This window comes from Pseudophryne corroboree, chromosome 6 (assembly GCF_028390025.1).
Source record: "Pseudophryne corroboree isolate aPseCor3 chromosome 6, aPseCor3.hap2, whole genome shotgun sequence".
Taxonomy (NCBI): domain Eukaryota; kingdom Metazoa; phylum Chordata; class Amphibia; order Anura; family Myobatrachidae; genus Pseudophryne; species Pseudophryne corroboree.
Genome location: NC_086449.1, coordinates 739,058,204 through 739,081,577, shown reverse-complemented (window position 1 = coordinate 739,081,577; position 23,374 = coordinate 739,058,204). Strand labels below are relative to the sequence as shown.

Here is a 23,374-nt window from a genome sequence, read left to right as displayed (position 1 = left end):
AAGTTGTTTGGGTGAAATGCAAGGTCCCACTCGGTAAGGACCCGTTTCCAATTACCGGGTGGGACCCAGCATTTGCGATGTGAAAAGGGTATTAGTGAGTAAAAACTATTACTTAACACTACAGTGGTTTATTAACCATCAGGGGGAAATGTATCAAGCTTTCTACAGAGGATAGTGGTGGTGTTGCCATAGCAATCAATCAGAGTCTAGCTATCACTTATCTGGTACATTCTATAAAACGGTAGCTAGAATCTGGTTGCTATGGGTAACACTCTCAGCTGTTCTCTTTAGAAGCTTTGATAAATCTGTTCCTTAGTAGCATAAATGAGTTACCACCTGACAGTTCACTATGGTGTAAAGAAGTTTGTGTAAATCTCTAATCGTATTAAATATCCCATTTTCTAATTTTGATTTTGCATTCAGTCACTGAACGTGCATTTGTTGTCAAATATAAGTTGCACTATAAATATATGATAGCCAAATAAAACAGCAGCTTGCTAATGTATATCAGCAAGCAGAGAGAGCAAGCTTAACAGGTGGCATCTGACCCAGGCAGCTTGGAAGCAGAGGAGCGAGATTTATTGTAGACTTCCAGGCACCGACTGTCATAACACACTCTTATCCTCTGCAAATAATGACTTTCTGTAGGGTCTTCTTGAGGCACCAAATCTCAGGATACTGTACTTAGCTGGTAAGGTCACTCAGGATAGAAGCACACAGTGCAAGGACCTACGTCATGGTAATTCTGGTCCACGCTATAAGAGCTGCCTGATCTCATGCACAAATGTGATGCCTCAATTTTAGACTGTTTTAGCTATTAGTGTTAAGGATTATCCACATTCAGCCGTTGGATCGGCATATGCTAAGGTCTGTGCAGAGGAGTCAGCTATAAGACGATCGCTTCATATCCTGTGACACACCAAACCTATTGTAATCCTTACAGTAACTTAATGCTTGCTCGTTTGGATTTTCACTGGAGGTCATAGTGTACTGGCCTGCTAAACCGAAGCAGAATGAATGTAGATGATGTGAAAAGAAGAATATCGGCTCATATGGAACTGATACTAGGAGGTGTTGATGGGCTCTAGGACCCAGGAAGCCGAGGCATTTTTGGGGGAGATGTATTAAACCTTCTAAGGAAGACAAGTGGAAAAGATGCCCCATAGACCGATCAGCTTCTAGCTATAATTTATCTAGTACACTTATCTAGTACTACATTTATCTTGTGGCGCCCTGGGCAAAACATTAGGGGCATGGCTTAATACGAGGGCGTGGTCAGTTACGCCCCCATTTGTAGCGCCGCTGAAAGAAAAGAAAAAAAAAAGTATACTTACAGCCCCGCTCCTGATTCCAGACCGCTGCAGACCTCCGCCGGCGCCGCTCCTCTCCTTGGATGCATAGACACTAGAGGTCAATTATGACCCCTAGCATCTGTGCCACAATGCTGCGCGGTGCGCGATGACGTCATCACGCACCGCACAGCAAAGTACTCTCCACGAAGGGAAACTAGACGCGTAGAGTCTGGTTCCCTTCACAGCGGGGGACCAGCAAGGGGGGGGGCACAGTGGCAGATCATGCCATGGTGAGGCGCCCTCCGGATGGCGCCGGCGCCCTTCGGAAGGCGGCGCCCCGGGAAAAAGTACTGCTTGCCCGTGGCAAGATCCGCTACTGCTAGTACCAGTGGTGCAAGTGGGCGGGTACGGGTGGGTACGGCGTACCCGTAAGAATTTAGCCGTGGGTACGCCGTACCCACACCGACGGGCCGCCGCTCCTCGCACCGCCGCTGATGTGAGGGAAGGAGAGCGCAGCCTGTGCCTCTCCTTCCCCTCAGTCTCCGGCGGGTGTCTCACAGTTTAATTCAGCGCCGATCCGTGAGCCAATCAGAGCTCGCGGATCGGCGCTGAATTAAACTGTGAGACACCCGCCGGAGACTGAGGGGAAGGAGAGGCACAGGCTGCGCTCTCCTTCCCTCACACAGGACGGCAGCGGCCAGCGGCAGCGGTGAGCAGGGAAGGGGGGGGGCATGTTATACCTGGCACTGGGGGATATCTGGCACTGGGGGGGCATTTCTATCTGGCACTGGGGGATATCTGGCACTGGGGGGCATATATACCTGGCACTGGGGGATATCTGGCACTGGGGGGCATATATACCTGGCACTGGGGGATATCTGGCACTGGGGGGGCATTTCTATCTGGCACTGGGGGATATCTGGCACTGGGGGGCATTTCTATCTGGCACTGGGGGATATCTGGCACTGGGGGGCATATATACCTGGCACTGGGGGATATCTGGCACTGGGGGGCATATATACCTGGCACTGGGGGATATCTGGCACTGGGGAGCATATATACCTGGCACTGGGGGATATCTGGCACTGGGGGGCATATATACCTGGCACTGGGGGATATCTGGCACTGGGGGGCATATATACCTGGCACTGGGGGATATCTGGCACAGGGGGTCATGTATACCTGGCACTGGGGGATATCTGGCACAGGGGGGCATGTATACCTGGCACTGGGGGATATCTGGCACAGGGGGGCATGTATACCTGGCACTGGGGGATATCTGGCACTGGGGGCATATCTGGCACTGTAGGGGCATTTCTGTATCTGGCACGGGGGGCAATGTATATCTGACACAGTGGGGGCATTTGTGTATCTGGCACTGTGGGGCAATGTGTATCTGGCACTGTGGGGCAATGTATATCTGGCACTGTGGGGCAACGTGTATCTGACACTGCGAGGCAATGTATATCTGGCACTCTGGGGGCATTTCTGTATCTGGCACTGTGGGGCAATGTGTATCTGGCACTGTTAGTCAATGTGTATCTGGCACTGTGGGGCAATGTATATCTGTCACTGTGGGGCAATGTGTATCTGGCACTGTTAGTCAATGTGTATCTTGCACTGTGGGGCAATGTATATCTGTCACTGTGGGGCAATGTGTATCTGGCACTGTTAGTCAATGTGTATCTTGCACTGTGGGGCAATGTATATCTGGCACTGTGGGGCAACGTGTATCTGGCACTATTGGGGTCATACGTGTATCTTTCCCTCCCCCATATGTGTATCACGCCCCCATTTTCATTGGCCACGCCCCATGTGGCATTTGGCCGCACCCATTTTTTTTGCGCGCGCGCGCGCCTTCGGCGCGCGCACACAGTACCCGTAAGACATTTTTTCTACTTGCACCACTGGCTAGTACATACTATAAAATCATAGCTAGAAGCTAATTGGTCACTACGGGGAACATCTCCACTTGTCCGCTCTAGAAGTTTGATATATCTCCCCCTGTAAGTTCTCATACCCTCCAGCTGTACCTTTTTGGCCGGTACAGTACCGTTTATTTATGGTGTGTACTGACAAAAAATAGGATTTTAATTACCTACCGTAAATCCCTTTCTCGTAGTCCGTAGAGGATATTGGGGTTCCATTTAGTACCATGGGGTATAGACGGGTCCACTAGGAGCCATGGCCACTTTAAGAATTTGATAGTGTGGGCTGGCTGTGCCCGAGGAGATGGACATACTTTGAGAGAAGGATATAAAGGATAGTGGTGAGATTCCGAACCAGCACACACAAACCAGAGGAAAGCTATGCTAACCCAACTTTAAACAGGAACAGCAACAGCTGAACCAACAATACTTAACCAAGTAACAGTGCAGGAAGAACGAAGCACCGGGTGGGCGCCTGGTATCCGCTGCAGACTACGAGAAAAGGATTTACCGGTAGGTAATTAAAATCCTATTTTCTCTTACATCCTAGTGGATACTGGGGTTCCATTTCGTACCATGGGGGTGTACCAAAGCTCCCAAACCGGGTGGGAGAGTGCTGAGGTTCCTGCAGAACTGATTGACCAAACTGAAGGTCCTCAGAGGCCAAAGTATCAAACTTGTAGAACTTAGCAAACGTGTTCGAACCAGACCAAGTAGCCGCTCGGCAGAGCTGTAAAGCCGAGAAACCCCGGGCAGCTGCCCAGGAAGAACCCACCGACCTAGTAGAGTGGGGCTGTACAGATTTTGGAACCGGCAAACCTGTCGTGGAGTGAGCATGCTGGATAGAGAACCTGATCCAGCGTGCAATGGACTGCTTTGAAGCAGGACACCCAATTTTATTGGGATCAAAAAGAACAGCGAGTCCGATTTCTGTGACAAGCTGTTCGCTTTACATATACTTTCAAAGCCCTCACAACATTCAAAAACTATGAAGTAGAAGAAGTGACAGAAAGCACCGGAACCACAATAGGTTGGTTGATGTGAAACGCAGACACCACGTTAGGAAGAAATTGCTGACGAGTTCTGAGTTCAGCTCTGTCCTCATGGAGAATTAAATAGGGGCTTTTGTGAGCCAAACCCCCAGCTCTGACACACGTCTTGCTGAAGCCAAGGCCAACAGTGTGACGGTCTTCCACATAAGATATTTTACGTGTGCCTCCTGTAACTGTTCAAACCAGTCCGATTGGAGGAACTGCAGCACCAAATTGAGATCCCAAGGTGCCGTGGGAGGCACAAAGGGAGGTTGGATGTGCAGAACACCTTTCAAGAATGTCTGGACCTCAGGGAGAGAAGCCAATTGTTTTTGAAAGAAAAGGGACAAGGCCGAAATCTGGATTTTTATGGAGCCCAGACGTAGGCCCACATCGACACCTGCCTGCAGAAAAAGCAGGAAACGTCCCAGATGAAATTCCACCACAGAATGATTTCTGCTCTCACACCAAGAGACATATTTCTTCAAAATACAGTGGTAATGTTTAGATGTTACCCCTTTCCTGGCTTGGATCATAGCCATGGTAAGTCCTCATAGACGAACGGGCCCTGTTGGAGAAGATCCTCGCGAAGAAGTAGAGGCCATGGATCTTCGAGGAGCATCTCCAGAAGGTCCGCATACCAGGCCCTTCGTGGCCAGTCCAGAGCAATGAGTATTGCTTGAACCTTTTCCCTTTTTATTCTTTTTAGAATTCTTGGGATCAGAGGAAGTGGAGGAAACACATACACCATCTGATAGACCCATGGAGTCATCAGAGCATCTACTGCCACTGCCTGTGGGTCTCTTGACCTGGAACAATACCGCTTGAGCTTCTTGCTGAGACGAGGAGCCATCATGTCAGTTTGTGGGTATCCCCATCAACGTGTCAAGCACCTGAACACTTCCGGGTGAAGGCCCCACTCCTCCGGGTGCAGGTCATGTCTGCTGAGGAAGTCTGCTGCACAGTTGTCTACTCCCGGTTTGAAGACCGCTGACAACGTCACAGCGTTTTTTTCTGACATTGCTGCTCTGCTTTTCGTTCCGCCCTGTCGGTTTATGTACGTCACTGCCGTCACATTGTCCAACTGGACCTGAATGGCCCGATCTTGAAGAAGATATGAGGCCTGCAGAAGGGTGTTGTATATGGCCCTGAGTTTCAGAATGTTGATTGGAAGGATGGTTTCCTGACATGACCATCTTCCTTGAAACTGCAGCCCCTGGGTGACTGCTCCCCAACCTCTGAGTCTTGCATCCGTGGTTAACAGAATCTAGTTCTGAATTCTGAACCTCTGACCCTCGATGAGGTGAGAAGTCTGTAGCCACCACAGAAGGGAGGTCCTGGCTTTTGGTGACAGACGGATCCTCTGGTGCATGTGAAGATGTGATCCTGACCATTTGTCCAACAGATCAAGCTGGAAGGGTCTTGCGTGAAACGTTCCGTATTGAAGTGCCTCGTAAGAGGCCACCATTTTCCCCAGAAGGCAAATGCATAGATGCACCGATATCCGGGTTGGCTTCAGGACATCCCGAACCATCGACTAGATTACCAATGCATTTTCCAATGGAAGGAACACCTTCTGCGACTTCATGTCCAGTATCATTCCCAGAAATGGAAGCCCCCGTGTTGGCTCTAGGGGAGATTTTGGAAGGTTCAGAATCCACCTGTGATCCTGGAGAAGTTTGGTGGAGAGACCAATGCTGTCCAGCAACCTCTCCCTGGATGGCACCTTTATCAAAAGATCGTCCAGGTATGAAATTATATTCACTCCCTGTTTGCGGAGTAGAAACTTCATCTCTGCCATCACTTTGGTGAACACCCTCGGTGCTGTGGAGAGACCAATTGGCAGGGCCTGGAACTGGTAGTGACAGTCCTGCAATGCAATCCGTAGATAAGCCTGATGAGGCGGCCAGATTGGAATGTGAAAGTACGCATCCTTGATATCCAGAGACACTAGGAACTTCCCTTCCTCCAGATCTGAGATCACCGCTCTCAGAGATTCCATCTTGAACTTGAACACTCTTAAGAACGGGTTCGAGGACTTGAGGTTCAGAATCGGCCGCACTGAACCGTCCGGTTTCGGTACTACAAACAAGTTAGAATAGTACCCCTTGTTTTGCAGATGAGGTGGAACTGGAACAATGATCTGAGTCTGTACCAGTTATACTTGCCTCTTGTGAAACTGGTAAACCTGATTTGAAGAATCTGTGAGGTGAGGTAATCTGAGGTTAATCTGAGGTAACCTGGTGCTTAAAATGGAGAGAAAAACGTTTTCAGGCTGTTTTTGCCAGTGTGGGTACTGTGTACAGTGTACTGAGACGCAGCTGTGTACTGTGTCTGGAGACGCATTCCGCCCCGGGTAGAAGCCGTGCATCTCTGTACCCTCATGCCGTCATAATGGCCGGAACCCCGCTAACAGGGACGCCGGGTTAGTACTCACCACTCTTCATTCTTCTGGTTCTGTTATGGGTGGTGGCGTGCTGTGGGAATGTATGCTCGCCGTGGTGGGGCTTGCGAATAGTTCCCTCAGGAGCTCAGTGTCCTGTCAGCGGGGAACGGGACCATTAACCCTTCAAGAGGTTGGGCCGTCCGTCCCACGAAGCAGGCAGGCTGGTGCCATCCAGCCCTTCTAGAAAATAACAAACATATAAAATAAATGCAGAAAACTCTTCAGGAGCTTCCATAAGCGTTACCGGCTCCTCCGGGCACATTTTTGAAACTGAGTCTGGTAGGAGGGGCATAGAGGGGAGGAGCCAGCCCACATTATCAAATTCTTAAAGTGCCCATGGCTCCTAGTGGACCCGTCTATACCCTATGGTACTAAATGGAACCCCAGTATCCTCTAGGACATAAGAGAAACGTGGTAATATCCATCTAATTGTGTGAGAACTTGATCAAAGTGAAGCTTACATTATATAAGCAACCTTATTGGCCAGTGAGGGAGCATTCTTTATAGCCTGGAAAGAATTAGTTAATGAAGTTTGAGTCGATCTGTATAATGCATCCTGTTCTAATCTATATTTTTTCATAAAGGAGATTATATTACCTCTGATCACAGCTTTAGCTGTTTGCCAAAAAAGGCAGGGATCGTCCTTATGAGATTGGTTGTTACGTTCAAATTCAACCCAGGCCAATTCTAGCATAGATTTAAATTTGACAGATGAGGCTAGTTTAGCTGGAAACCTCCATTGGGAACAAGGGCCAAGTATAAATTTTCCTTGGATATCAACCCAGACCGGGGCATGGACTGAAATTGAAATGGGTTCTATATTCGTATCCAAGACCGCGGGGGATAAGGAATTAGAAAGAAAAAAATAATCCAGCCTGGAAAATGCGTCATGGGTAGCTGAATAATATGAATATTCTATATCAACTGGGTGTCTCACCCTCCAAACATCCATCAAATTTAGTTGGGAGGCCAGGTAAGATAAACCAAATTTAAGTTGCTTAGGAGAAGTACGAGAGAGAGATTTTCTGTCTAGGGTATTAGAGGCGACCATATTAAAATCTCCTCCAAGCACCACTTGGGTATCAACAAAAAGAAACAATTTGCTAATCAAACCTAGAAGAAACGCATTATCATAAGTAGTAGGGCCGTATACATTGCATAGGGTATACCGTCTACCATCTAATGTCATATCTGCAATAATGTACCGGCCTTGTGGATCAATAATCGAGGAATGGACAGTATATGGAATACCTTTATGGATTAAAATGGCTCATTTCCTGGCTTTAGAGGAATATGAGCATGAGGCCAGCACTTTCTGATGTAACATATTACATTTTTCATGTTCGGAGGGGGATAAGTGGGTTTCCTGAAGATAAGTGATATCAGCTTTCATTTTGTTCAAGTACGTCAGAATCCACAGTCGTTTAATCGTGGAATGTATGCCTCTAACGTTCCAAGTACAAAATCTAAGATGGGAAACCATGCATGACTGAGGATAAAAAGATACATATTCGCACTAATCCGATCATAGCAGTATTAGTAGAGGGATTATAAGGGAGTAATAGAGTCTGATGCGACATGTGGTAACCAATGATTCAAAACACAGAATATACATTGCGATATAAGTAATAAAACACTAAAGAAGAGCCTCTAGGAGTAGGGAACACAAAATAGAAAAAAAAAAATAGCGGAATGGCATTTAGTTACAAATAAGTAAAGATGCCGCACTGTCATCACAGCCTAAAATAAAAACTAGTGTAAGAATGCAATTAACTGGACTAAAGACAATACAAAATCGCTATAAAGTAAGCAACGGATATTGTGGTAGTACTATATAGTAGCCACCAATATCCGGGAGAACAAAACATTTTACGTCTTTGCATGTAAATTGGGAATCAATAAGAGACGTAATTATTTATGAACTATATCAGGCAACAAGGTAACAGTAACAGGTTTTGGTGACATTCAACTGAAGAGTATTGTAATAATATTGTAATAAGACCCGGTATTAAACTCGGAGAGAACCATTACTACGACTAAAATAATGCTCAGTCCGGATCAGAAGAATTTAATTCTGGTTCGGAGTCTTGAGGAAAGCTTGAGCTTCCGATGCATCCATGAAGTCCTTGATGCCCTGTGGAGAGAAAACGTGGAGTCTTGCAGGATAAAGGAGCGCAAATTTGAAGCCCCTCTTTATTAATTGAGCACAAACAGGTGACATATTTCTACGAGCCCTTGAGACTTCGGCTGAGTAATCCTGGAAGAGATGAATGCGTTGACCATCCTATTGCAGAGGGCCCTTTTTCTTAACAGTGGACCAGATGAGTTCCTTATGACGGAAGTTCAAGCATTTGAAAATAACAGCCCTGGGCCTGGAATTGTGGGAATCATGATATGGACATAAACGATGGGCTCTTCGATTTCCATAGTAGATAATTCCGAGGTAATACCTAACAAGTCCGGTAGATCGGAGGTAAGGAATTTAATATGACTCGTACCTACATGTCCCCTGCTCATAGAAAACATTTTATACCCTCTGACACGGGAAACTGTGTCAAATGCGGCCAGATGAACGCTTCCCTTTCGCATTACCTATGGCAATGTGGCAGGATCAGTAAATTCTGGAATAAAATTCTAAATTACATGAGATATGCACTCCACCTTGGAATCTCAAAAATTGCTGCAGATTTCCTTTTTGCGGATTTTACAGCATGGCGCCTGAGTGTGCCTATTATTCCTTGGAGGTCGGCACTGACTGTTATGGTTACAGTTGGCAAACATCTCATACTTAAATATTGGATTTCACGCTCAACCCCCACTCTGTCGGAATGAAAAACTGCAGTATTAGATATTATTTGTCATGAACGCCGCATGGCCACTTACGATATAAATAGAGGAATCTTGTCTTTTTCGAAAAAATGGCAAGCTTACATTGATTGTTTACCTGATCCAACGCAGATTGCTATATGGAAAGTGTTTGAACACACCGAATGGTTTTTACTCCGTCAGATCTCATGATATGTTCTTCTTTTAGTCATATTCACGGATCTTGACATTGAGGAACTTTGGGTACTGTTTTGATATGTAGATGCGACATGTGGTATATATATTTCTTTTTACTTGTTTTACAGTATATAACTGTCGATAGTACAGGTTGAGTATCCCATATCCAAATATCCGATATACGGAATATTCCGAAATACGGACTTTTTTGAGCGAGAGTGAGATAGTGAAACTTTTGTTTTCTGATGGCTCAATGTACACAAACTTTGTTTAATACACACAGTTATTAAAAATATTGTATTAAATGACCTTCAGACGGTGTATATAAGGTGTATATGAAACATAAATGAATTGTGTGAATATAGACACACTTTGTTTAATGCACAAAGTTATAAAAAATGTTGGCTAAAATTACCTTCAGGCTGTGTGTATAAGGTGTAAATGAAACATAAATGCATTCTGTGCTTGGATTTAGGTCCCATTGCCATGATATCTCATTACGGTATGCAATTATTCCAAAATACGGAAAAATCCGATATCCAAAATACCTCTGGTCCCAAGCATTTTGGATAAGGGATACTCAACCTGTAGTAGATTATACATAATGCAATATTGTATCATTATTTGCCATTTAGTGGTTTTTCTCTCTTTCTCTTTTTGTTTTCAATCTCTCTCTTTCACTTCTCTCCCTCTTTTCTTTCCCTCTCTCGTTCCTTTACTCCGTTTCCTACTTACATCCTCTACTTCTGGAGTGATTATTTGTTTCCTTTATTTTGTTCTGTATATTTGGAAAATTAGAAAATAGACAGCGATGTACTTTCTGGAAATGTCCGGATGACTTATTGCTATTTCTTGTGTTATTACCCACTACTGTCATCCTTATGCGATAATTGTTACCTCATTTATTGCTGTTCAATAAACAGATAACAAAAAAAAAAATTGGTCTTTTTAAACATTGGAATACAGTATTAATACTAGTTAACTATAAATGGTCTATAGTATAGGCTGTATCAAACATATTTAAATAAATAGGATTTTAATACCTACCGGTAAATCCTTTTCTCTTAGTCCGTAGAGGATGCTGGGGTCACATCAAGAACCATGGGGTATAGACGGGATCTGCAGGAGACATGGGCACTTTAAGACTTTCAAAGGGGTGTGAACTGGCTCCTCCCTCTATGCCCCTCCTCCAGACTCCAGTTATAGGAACTGTGCCCAGGGAGACGGACTTTTCGAGGAAAAGGATTTATTGTTAAACTAAGGTGAGATACATACCAGCTCACACCTCAAGCACGCCGTTCAACATGGCATTTAACATAACGCAAATCATAGGCATGAACAACGTCCGCAGCTGGCTGACTAAACGTAATACAACCTGTGTTAAAAACACAACAACTGCAGATACAGTACGCACTGGGACGGGCGCCCAGCATCCTGTACGGACTAAGAAAAAAGGATTTACCGGTAGGTATTAAAATCCTATTTTCTCATACGTCCTAGAGGATGCTGGGGTCACATCAAGAACCATTGGGTTATACCAAAGCTCTAGAACGGGCGGGAGAGTGCGGATGACTCTGCAGCACCGATTGACCAAACATGAGGTCCTCATCAGCCAGGGTATCAAACTTGTAGAACTTTGCAAAGGTGTTTGAACCCGACCAAGTAGCCGCTCAGCAAAGTTGTAATGCCGAGACCCCCCCGGGCAGCCGCCCAGGATGATAAAGCTGAAATTTGTACTTTAATTGAGCCCAACTTTAGGCCCGCATCCACACCGGCTTGTAGAAAATGGAGAAAACGTCCTAACTGAAATTCTTCCATAGGAGCCTTCTTAGATTCACACCAAGACACATATTTCCTGCAAATACGGTAGTAATGTTTAGACGTTACTCCTTTCCAAGCCTGAAAAAGAGTGGGGATGACTTCCTTGGGAATACCCTTTCGGACTAGGATCCGGCGTTCAACCTCCAAGCCGTCAAACGAAGTCGCGGTAAGTCTTGGAACACGCACGGCCCCTGCTGTAACAGATCCTCCCTCAGAGGAAGAGGCCAGGAATCTCCTATGAGTAATTCCTGAAGCTCTGGATACCAAGCCCTCCTTGGCCAGTCTGGAACAATGAGGATCGCTTGAACCTTTGTTCTTCTTATGACCTTTATCACTTTTGGAACGAGTGGAAGCGGAGGAAACACGTACACCGACTGAAACACCCACGGTGTCACTAGGGTGTCCACTGCTATTGCTTGAGGGTCTCTCGACCTGGAACAATATCTCTGAAGTTTCTTGTTGAGGCGAGACACCATCATGTCTATTTGAGGAATTCCCCAAAGACTTGTCACTTCTGTAAAGACATCTTGATGAAGACCCCACTCTCCTGGATGGAGATCGTGTCTGCTGAGGAAGTCTGCTTCCCAGTTGTCCACTCCTAGAATGAAGATCGCTGACAGAGTGCTTGTATGCCTTTCCGCCCAACGGAGAACCTTTGTGGCCTCTGCTATTGCTGCTCTGCTCTTTGTTCCGCCCTGGCGGTTTATGTACGCTACTGCTGTTATGTTGTCCGACTGAATCTAGACGGACCGATTGCGAAGAATATGTTCCGCTTGCAGAAGGCCATTGTGAATGGCCCTTAACTCCAGAACGTTTATGTGTAGACACATTTCCTGGCTTGACCATCTTCCCGGGAAGCTTTCCCCCTGTGTGACTGCTCCCCAGCCTCGGAGTCTCGCATCCGTGGTCACTAAGATCCAGTCCTGGATCCCGAACCTGCGTCCCTCTAGGAGGTGAGAGCTGTGCAGCCACCACAGGAGTGAGATTCTGGTCCTGGAAGACAGGGTTATCCTTAAGTGCATGTGTAGATGGGACCTGGACCACTTGTCCAACAGGTCCCACTAAAACACTCTGACATGGAATGTGCCAAACTGAATGGCCGCCACCATCTTCCCCAGCAACCGAGTGCATTGATGGATCGATAATCTTGCTGGTTTCAGAATTTGTTTGACCAGGTTCTGAATTTCCAGAGCCTTTTCCACTGGAAGAAAAACTCTCTGTAATTCTGTGTCTAGAATCATTCCCAAAAACGGCAGCCGTCTCGTCGGAACCAACTATGATTTTGGCAAGTTTAGGGGCCAACCATGTTGCTGCAGAATTGTCAGGGAGAGCGTAATGTTCTGCAGTAATTGTTCCCCGGATCTCGCCTTTATCAGGAGATCGTCCAAGTACGGGATAATTGTGACTCCTTGCTTGCGCAGGAGAACCATAATTTCGGCCATTACTTTGGTGAAAATCCTCGGAGCCGTGGACAGACCAAACGGCAACGTCTGAAACTGGTAATGACAATCCTGAACTGCAAACCTCAGGTAAGCCTGATGTGGAGGATAAATTGGAACATGTAAGTAGGCATCCTTTATGTCTACCGACACCATAAAATCCCCCTCCTCCAGACTGGAGATCACTGCTCGGAGAGATTCCATCTTGAATTTGAATTTGTTCAGGTAGAAATTGAGGGATTTGAGGTTCAGGATTAGTTTGACTGAGCCGTCTGGCTTCGGGACCACGAACAGGCACGAATAAAAGCCTTCTCCCTGTTGCGACGGAGGAACCCTGACAATGACTTGATTGTGACACAATGTTTGTATTGCGGCTCATACGACCTCCCTGTCCGGAAGCTGGGAAGGCCGATTTGAAAAATCGGTGAGGGGGAATGTCTTGAAACTCCAGTTTGTACCCCTCTGACACTATTTCTAAAACCCATGGGTCCAGGGCCGAACGAGCCCAGAACTGACTGAAGAGCTTGAGATGTGCCCCCACTGGTGCGGACTCCCGCAGAGGGGCCCCAGCATCATGCGGTGGATTTGACAGAAGCCAGGGAGGACTTCTGTTCCTGGGAACCGGCCACGGCCGGTGATCGTTTACCTTTACCCTTTCCTCTAGTAGCAAGGAAGGAAGACCCTTGGCCTTTTCTGTATTTATTGGTCCGAAAGGACTGCATCTGATAGTTGTGTGCTTTCTTTTGTGGTGCAGGCACATAAGGTATAAAATGATGACTTACCCGCGATAGCCGTAGATACCAGGTCAGCGAGGCCGTCACCAAACAACACAACACCTTTATACGGTAGAGACTCCATAGCTTTCTTAGAGTCAGCATCCGCATTCCATTGATGAATCCACAATGCTCTCCTAGCTGAGACCGCCATGGCATTGGCCCTTGATCCCAAGAGGCCAATATCCCTCGCAGCTTCCTTTAGGTAGACTGCAGCGTCCCTGATATAACCTAGTGTCAAAAGAATGCTATCCCTATCCAGGGTATCTATTTCAGATGACAAGTTATCTGCCCATTTTTCGATAGCACTACTCACCCACGCAGATGCAATGGCTGGTCTGAGTAGCGTACCCATGGTGACATAAATGGATTTCAATGTATTTTCCTGCCTACGATCCGCAGGATCCTTCAGAGCTGCCGTGTCAGGGGACGGAAGAGTCACCTTTTTGGACAGCCGTGATAGAGCTTTGTCCACAATGGGGGGTGACTCCCATTTTTCCCTATCCCCAGAGGGAAACGGATACGCCACTGAAATCCTTTTGGGAATCTGAAACTTTTTGTCAGGATTTTCCCAAACTTTTCACAAAGCGTGTTCAGTTCATGAGAGGGAAGAAACGTTACCTCAGGTTTCTTTCCTTTATACATACAGACCCTAGTATCAGGATCAGTAGGGTCCTCAGTGATATGTAATACGTCTTTTATAGCCACAATCATGTACTGAATGCTCTTTGCCAGTTTTGGATCTAATCTGGTATCACTTGAGTCATTGTCCGTGTCGGTATCCGTGTCTGCCAGCTGGGCAAATTAATTGTGACCCCGAGGGGATCTGGACTTATAACAACACATCCTCTCCGGATTTCTTCCAAGCCTGGTTCTGAAACTCAGATTTATCTAATCTCTTATTTATCAAAGCGACATTAGCATTCAGAGCACTCAAAACATTCACCCAATCAGGTGTCGGCGGTGCCGACAGGGTCATTCCCACAGCCGTTTGTGTCCCTAACATAGTCTCCTCCTGGGAAGAGCCATCCGCCTCAGACATGCCGACACACGTGCACCCAACAGACGCAGACACACTGGGCCTACAGGGGACAGACCCACAGTAAAGCCTGTCAAAGAGACACAGAGGGAGTTATTGTCAGCTCACACCCCAGCGCCCAATCCGGTCTGAAACACCACAGAAATGCCCCAGACCTGCAACGCTTTTATAATTTACAAATAATGCACCAAATTAACTGTGCCCCCCCCCCCGTTTTTCACCCTGACACTTATGCAGCAGTGTGAGGAAGGACCAGCGTCTCTGCAGCCTTGTGTAGAGAAATGGCGCTGGGCTGTGTGCCGTGAGGGCTAAGCTCCGCCCCCATAATGGCGCGCTTCAGACCCGCTCTTTTGAAATACATTTTTATACTGGCGGGGGTCCGGACAGTGCCCTGGCACTATGTCCGCTCTTGCCAGTTAGTTATAGAGGTTAGATATGCTGCCCAGGGCGCCCCACCCCCTTCACGCCCTGCACCCTATAGTGCCGCAGTGTAGTGGGAGCATGGCGCGCAGCGTGCGATCGCTGTGCGGTACCTCAAAGCCATCACTGAAGTCTTCTTTTCTTCTTCTACTCACCTGTCTTTTGACTTCTGGCTCTGCAAGGGGGGTGACGGCCGGCTGTGGGAATGAGCCCCTAGGCGTACCTAGTGATCAAACCCTCAGGAGCTAATGGTGTCCTGTAGCCAAAGAAGCAGAGCCTTGAAACTCACAGAAGTAGGTCTGACTTCTCTCCCCTAAGTCCCACGAAGCAGGGAGACTGTTGCCAGCAGTCTCCCTGAAAATAAAAAACCTAACATAAAGTCTTTTCAGAGATACTCAGTAGAGCTCCTCAGAGTGCATCCAGTCTGCATGGGCACAGATTCTAAACTGGAGTCTGGAGGAGGGGCATAGAGGGAGGAGCCAGTTTACACCCCTTTGAAAGTCTTAAAGTGCCCATGTCTCCTGCGGATCCCGTCTATACCCCATGGTTCTTGATGTGACCCCAGCATCCTCTAGGACGTATGAGAAATATAAATAGCATGAGTGCTCAGGAAAAGGTTACACATACCATAATAAATACATAAACATAATAGAACCAGTACTACACTTTCTAAGCACAGATTCTTCCACCTCATAGTAAGGCTCCTGTCTCTTCTTCCTATTAGATACTCTCTGGTCCAGTGTACTGATTGAGGACTCGGATCCACACACACAGCAAACTTAGTAGAAGAAGCTGCTACCACTGGGCATGTGCAGCCGCTCTGCTCTGGCGCTTAAATTGCATGACATGGTGGCAACTCTAGTAATCCTATTACATCCAATTGCTATTGTTGTTATAATTTGAGCCACTTTCCAAGATGAGGGGGCTTTCCGAGCAACCAGAACACAACCCCCCCACCACCACCACCCCACCACTCACGTGTTTGCCTGTGCTATTCATGATCCTTTGTGGGCCTGTTAGACTTGCAGAAACTTTCTATTGAGCCCTTTCATTATTAGCGCCAGTTAATATTCAGCAATATTCCCCATGAGAAGGAGGTCCTACGTTGTGAAGAGGGATCCCTCCACTGTCACCTCACTTTTATTGGTGGCCAATAGGCGCCTAATAATGAACAGGCCCCTAAATCTTTGTGCCGTTGGTATGTGCGAGTGTAGAGCAAAGTTCATGGAGATGAGATTACAAGGGAAGCAGCCGAGAAATTATTGTCGGATTTCTTTTATTATCCCTAGAAAGCATTACATACAATATAGCTAAATCTCTAAATAATCTCTCTTCAGTGAGCTCCCCAGTAGAAGTGACCACAAGCTCATCCATGTTCTTCTGCTAAGTACAGCTTGTTCCAAGCTCTTTCTTACACCAGTGCTGCAATTACTCAAGAAGACTAAAAGGCTTAAATAAAGTGGAGCTAGACTATATTTGCCAAGTCAGCCATTTAAATTTAGGCACATGACATGTCCCATAGTTGAATCGGCCTCCTATTCCAGATACCTTATGTAACCTACTGTCACTAGCAGCAATATTCTTTGTTTTATATGTGCACATAGGACCTCAAAGATGTCACCTATGGTAGCTTAAAATGCCCACTTGCACAGTGTATAGGTGGCGGACACAAAGCAGGTTGCCAATTTAGCCACTTGGGACAATGTTCTATTGATATTTATTGATAATATTTTGTTGTAAAAAATAAAAATAAAAACAAACCTTATTTCAATTTTGTAGGTATTTTATCTCTAAAGGGCACCACACACTTGACGATAACAATGATAGATATGAATGATAACGTTAAAAAATGAAATATAAATCGTCCAGATCGTTCAGTGTGTCGGACTGGGTCATGAAGGGCCCACCGAGAAAAGCAGTGGTAGGGGCCCATGTTTAGGGATGTGACCAGTCTCCAGAGGGGGTGTGGCCAGCCGCTATATTGGTTTGCTTAACCATTAAAGAGAGTGCATGGGCTGGGCCCCTTGATAAATGTATAAATTATGCTAGTGCATGCATGATAATGTACTAAATAAAATGTTGGCAATGTACTGTAGAGAATATATTATAGTCCTGTGCAGTATAAGATAACCTATGTATAATGTACAGAATAATTCAAGTGTATAGATCTATTCATGAAGCAGTGAAAAGAGTGGATAAGTGAGCCAGTGGGGAAGTTGCCCATGGCAACCAATCAGCTGCTCTGTATAATTTTATAGTATGCAAATTATAAATGTTACTTCAGTGCTGTTTGGTTGCCATAGGCAACTTCTCAACTGGCTCTCTTCTCCACACTTTTCACTGCTTCATGAATAGACCTTATAGTCTGGAACCTAATTCTTAGAGGAGGGTTTCCCCTGTGCCCCTGTGGGCCAGTCCAGCCCTGTTCACCTTTGTACATAAATGCTTATAGTGGCTAGAACCAAACTTGAGTACTGTAGATCAACGGACGATCCTAATAAGCCCTGTAATTCATTACTTACCACAGCTTTTCCAGATCACTCTAATAAATAACCTATATAATGTGGACGATATATATCCCAATTTTCCCAATTTAGGTGGACATCCCTGATTTGAGGGCTCTGGGGGATATTCAATTGTTTGAAAAGTCAGTTGGGTGTTTTTTTTTTTCCTACCTAATAGACAGGCACCCAACCGACTTTTCAAATATTTGAATTCCTCCCATTGTCTCTTCATCTTGACCAGGACAACTTTGTCCAATCAAGCCGGAATATTGGGAGGTATATAACATTCATTACTACACTGTATTGCACTATTTCATTTCCGTGTATGCCATAGCTCATAGGTGAGCATGGTTTAAGGGGGAGGGAACGAGACAGGAGGAGTTCCAGTGCGTCTGAAGCATTAGTCATGCTCCTGTGCGGTCTGTCCATTCCCAGTTCTCGTGTGTCTGCCACTGCTCACTTGTCCCAATTCCCCAACAGCACAACCGTAAAGCCATAGACTTTGTATCCTGTAAATCTCAGCCAGTCATACCACACATCACAGCGGCAAACTCACACATTTTGTCTAAGGCTAAGACTGTGGGGTCCTCCAGTACTATACAGGTCAGTCTTCCTGAACCGCAGAAAGATTGAACGTGTAGTAGGAGACCTCCTAATGCACTGAATAAGGTCTCTCATCGCGTTCATGGGGATCTTGCTTGTATTTTTTGGCTTTGAAATAAAGTTTATCTTTGGGATATTTTTAAAATGTTTTGACTAGTTAAGAACTGGTGTTGGGCTATTTGCAGAAATCCCATCTGGTAACCATGTCCGAGAATGGATGTCAGATACAGGTGGTCACACTTTTATAGCCTATTTGATCAAGAATGAGATGCATATTAGACAGGATCCCGGCTGTTAGGATCCCGGCATTCGGAATGCTGATGCTGGGATCCCGAAACTGCTGGTAATGCCGGCGCCGGTATCCCGACAAGGTTCACAAACCCACTGCCGGGATTCTAAAAACCGAGATCGACCGTATGCCAGGCCGCCAGAGAGGTATGCTGCGGGGAAGGGGGGTGGCAGGTTTAGGTTGGGGGGTAAGTGAAGGTTAGGCTTTTGGGAGGGGTGTGTGTTAGATATATGATGCGGGAAGGAGGGGGCTAGGGTTAGACACCCCAGGGGGGGGGGGGGGGTTAGGCTGTGGGAAAGGGCTTGTTAGGTTTAGGTGCCAACGTGGAGGGCTAAGGCTAGGCTGCGGGAGGGGGTTGGTATAGGCTGCGGGTAGGGGGGGTTAGGAATGGGGTCAGGGGGCATTGGGGAAAGGTAAGTATACTCCTGAATGCCGGCATTTCATACCCAACTCGTATTAATCATGTAACATTGCAATCAAGTTTTTACTCAGCCTGTAATATTCATGTTAGATCTTTTTAAAACTACATGTAATGTAAAGTGCTTAAGGGTGAAATTACACTTCATTCTTTAGTACTCTACCAGCTAGAAAACCACACTGAGCACTTGATGAAAGTCTTTTACTTAGATGAAACAAGTGATACTTTGAAGTATCTGATTATGTAAAAGCTCATGGTATTTTGGTTTAACCGAACATATGACGTCATAATCTAATTCTATACAATATGTAACCATCTCTCATTTTTTTCCAGCCTACATTTCAGGATGAGTGCAAGTTTAAGGAAATCCTGCTATCCAATAATTACAATGCCTACGAGTCCAAAATGTATCACGGTGCCTATCTTGGAATAAGCAAGCATGGGAAAATTAAAAGAGGAACCAAAATTTCACCCTCCACGACAGTAACACATTTTCTTCCGAGAATTTAAAAGAATATCAAATGTGTCTTTTAATTTTGCACATGTGAATAATCTCCCAGGTAAAATATTTATACAGTTACAGAATATATGTATATTTGGATGGAGATATTTGTACTGGATCCTTGCACCCTGTAGCCATCTGCAATCTGCTTACGGTGCAACACAGACAGAAGGCGAAAACCAGAAAAATGTGCTATATTTAGTACAGTAAACTTAATTTATCCCTGACGGATAGAGGAGAAATATTGAAAGCTTTGTTTTCCAAAGGACGGTTACCGATTTTTTTTCTGTAGGAAAAATAAGCATGCCATCCCTGAATCTGTTAGACGTGTATGAAATACTTCCTGTACCTTCGAAAATCAGCTTTCGGAATAATTGCATGTAATTGTGCATGTGTACTATTTGTAAGGATCATAAAAATGACACAGAATTTACATGTTTATGAAATAATATTTGAAGAACATGAGAATTTAACTTATATCAATTTTAATGACAAGTGTATTTTTAAACCATAAGTAGTCAAATAGCCGTCTAAGGGGGAGGTGTATCAAAACTTAGAGAGAGAGAGAGAAAGAGAGAGAGATAGTGGAGGATTTACCCAAAGTGACTTCTGCCACTTTATAGACTCTTCTAAATAAATGACAGTTAGAACCTGGTTGGCTGCTATGGGCGACCTCCACTTCTCTTGAAGGTTTGATACGTCTCCCTTTAGGATGCGGTTAATTTATCTACAATCAAAATCCCGACGGTCAAAATACTGACAACCATTGACCGATGGTCAAAATCCCGACATGGTGAAAATACTGACATGGTCAAAATACCGACATTTAAAATGTTGACAGGTCAATAAGTCGACATGAGTTTTTCATGATTTTTTCACTGAAACCGACTTGTTCATACTTTACCATCCAAGTGGACCTGGAGGGGGAATATAATAGTGTGCCCGAAGCTGCTCGCCATGCGAGGGGACGCGGTACACTTATGCCGTGTCCATGTCGATATACACATAAAAATTTTTGATAAAACAACTTGTGTCTGCTTTTTGACCTGTCGACATTTTAAATGTCAGTATTTTGACCTTGTCGGTATTTTAAATGTTGGCATTTTGACCATATCGGGATTTTGACCTTGTCAGGATTTTGACACTCTGTCAATTGTTGTCTGCATTTTGACAGTCGGGATTTTGATTGTAGGTATTTCATACTAAACCCCTCCCTTTGGTACTTTTTAACAGGTTTTCTTTAGTCAGATCTGATCTGTTACTGATATTATGTGCTGGATACATTCAGGGACGGGTCAGAAAAATGTTGGTCATGTGGCAAAGCAACAAACAAATTGTGCCCCTCTCCCAAAAACCGCACAACCACTACCACAATGTCTTATTAGCCGCTCAAATCATTTAATGCAAAATGTTAAGAAAAGAAAATAATCAGAATACATCATTTGCATTGCTAATCTTAAATGAAAATGTTATCCCCAATGACTATAATGTGTGCATTCACTATGGTGTATTCACTATGGTATAAAGTACACCTGGCCATAGAGGGTAGGAAGCTAGGAAGCCTCTGGGACTGTTACACTGAGAATGAATGTAGAGAGTCTCCGTAGGGTCTGGTTATGCTGTCAGCGGTGGGATCAGGTTGTACAGTACACAGATCTTGTCTTACTGATGAAAACATTAATTCATTAAGTGAGCTGCCACAAATGCCTTGCCCCTGATTCAGCCCTTAGATACTTGCTTTGAAAAAACATTCTCTTTTTTTTTTGTATTGGAGATGATTGATTATTAGCCGGCTACTGACACCTGCTAGAACCATATAATACTGAATGGTCACCACACTCTGTGTTACTGCTATGTTAATATTATTTATTTATATAGCACCACCATTTTACACAGTGCTGTACAGAGAGCATCTGCAAGTCCCTACCCCATTATAGCTTATAGTTAAAAAAACGTTGTGGCCCCTCACCCGCAACCCAGCAGTATGTTTTGGAGGCATACTTGCCCACTCTCCCGGAACAGCTGGGTGGCTGCGGAAAATGAGGTGACCCTCCCAGCGCCCCCCCCCCCCCCTCCGGGAAAGTGGGCAAGTCTCCCAGAGCTGCCCGCACTCCGCCAACTTACCCAGTAATGTGGCTGTATTGAGACTGGAGGGGGGGAGGTTCAGGGGAAATTTAAGGAAAAATTACTTCACAGAAAGGGTAGTGGATAACTGGAATAACCTCCCATCAGAGGTGGTAGAGGCTAAGACTGTAGAGCAATTTAAACATGCTTGGGATAGGCATATGAATATCCTTACAAAGAATTAAGGTTCAAAAAGGGTTGAGATTGCCTAAAGGATAAAAATAAGGGGCAGACTAGATGGGCCAAGTGTTTCTTATCTGCCGTCAAATTCCATGTTTCTATGTTTCTATCAGGTGACCAATGACGTGACCTGTGCTGAATAGCATAGCAAAGCCTCTGCTGTAAAATACAGCCAATTGCGGCATTGTATAGCAGTGGGCATGGCTCCGATAAGACGCCCCTACCCGTTAGATGATTGGAGGGTACCCACTTGAAGGGTACAGTCAGAAAGTTGGCAACTATGGTGGAAGGAAACCAGAGCACCCCCTATGCAAATACAGTCAGAACATACAAACTCCACAATCATAGTGCCCTGGTCGGAAATTGAACTCACAACCTCAACGATGTGTGGTATTAATGCTAACCGCTACACCACAATGCTACTAAATGGGTTGGAGGCCTTAAATCTGTGCAATATACATCTCTTATACAGAAACAAACAAACAGCGCTAAATATTGGCCTAATACAATATTGTAAGCAGACAGGTGTATATGATAAAAAACATATGGAATTTATTTCATATCTCCCACAAAATTAATGGTATTCAATGTTAAATAGGTACACATTAGAAAACAATAAACAGTAAAAAAATATATATATACTGTATTTGTGAAAAATGGAGCTATATTAAAAAAAAACAGTCTTTTGGTTTCAACTTGGACACTTAGGACAATGGCAGTATTTATCCAGTGGTAGGTGGACCTTAATATTAGTTTGCCTTTTTTTACTATAGCTCCATTTTTTCACACATATATATATTTTTTACTGTTTATTGTTTTTAATGTGTACCTATTTAACATTGAATACGATTAATTTTATGGGAGATATGAAATAAATTCCATATGTTTTTTATTATATACACCTGTCTGCTTACAATATTGTATTAGCGCTGTTTGTTTCTGTATAAGTGTACAGTTTGGATTGACTATCCAATTTTTCACAGCTGCTTAGAGAGATCACTCTAATTAAGCGCGTGGTAACCCACTTTTCAAGTGAGGTTAGTCCATACTCTATTCCAATCTACGTCTCTAACTGGGTCAGGCAACTTGAGCAATCTTGTCAGGCCTGCAGAATGAATTGGAGAGAAAGGGAGAATTGAGGAGAAAAAAACAGGTTCTAATCAGAAAAGCAAAAAAAAAAATTTCTCAGCTTCCTCTGTGTGGAAACATCATAACTGTAAAAAAGTTCAATCGGACTGTTGTTCTGCTGTGTTGGATTACACATTCTGGGGCTCATGTACAGTTAGTGGCAATTTGTGCCAAAATGTAGATGTAATTTCCATTCTATGCTATATAATCCATCTTTATATGCAGGCCAGGAATCAAATATGTATCACAGCAGCCTCCTAGACCCGTGGTTGCCTTGATGGCTCATCCGGGCCAGACCTCGGACGGGCCGGACCAAATTACTTAGCTGGCCTTATACAGCCTGCGGCTTCCCCACCACTGCTCTAGGGCCTACCTCTAACTCCTCCCCACCTCACAGCCTAACCCTAACCTCCCCCCTTATCTAACCCTAACTC

At 45.0% G+C, this 23,374-nt stretch overlaps 1 protein-coding gene across 1 annotated transcript in view; it reads left to right on the top strand.

Annotated features, from left to right (window-relative positions):
* Positions 1–22,342, top strand: part of FGF6 (fibroblast growth factor 6) — a 37,872-nt gene extending 15,530 nt beyond the window's left edge. Inside the window, exon 3 of the mRNA XM_063928476.1 lies at positions 19,340–22,342. Coding sequence (XP_063784546.1) covers positions 19,340–19,516 — 177 coding nt within the window. The 3' untranslated portion in view covers positions 19,517–22,342. The remainder of the gene's footprint in view (positions 1–19,339) is intronic.
* Positions 22,343–23,374: the final 1,032 nt, after the last annotated feature.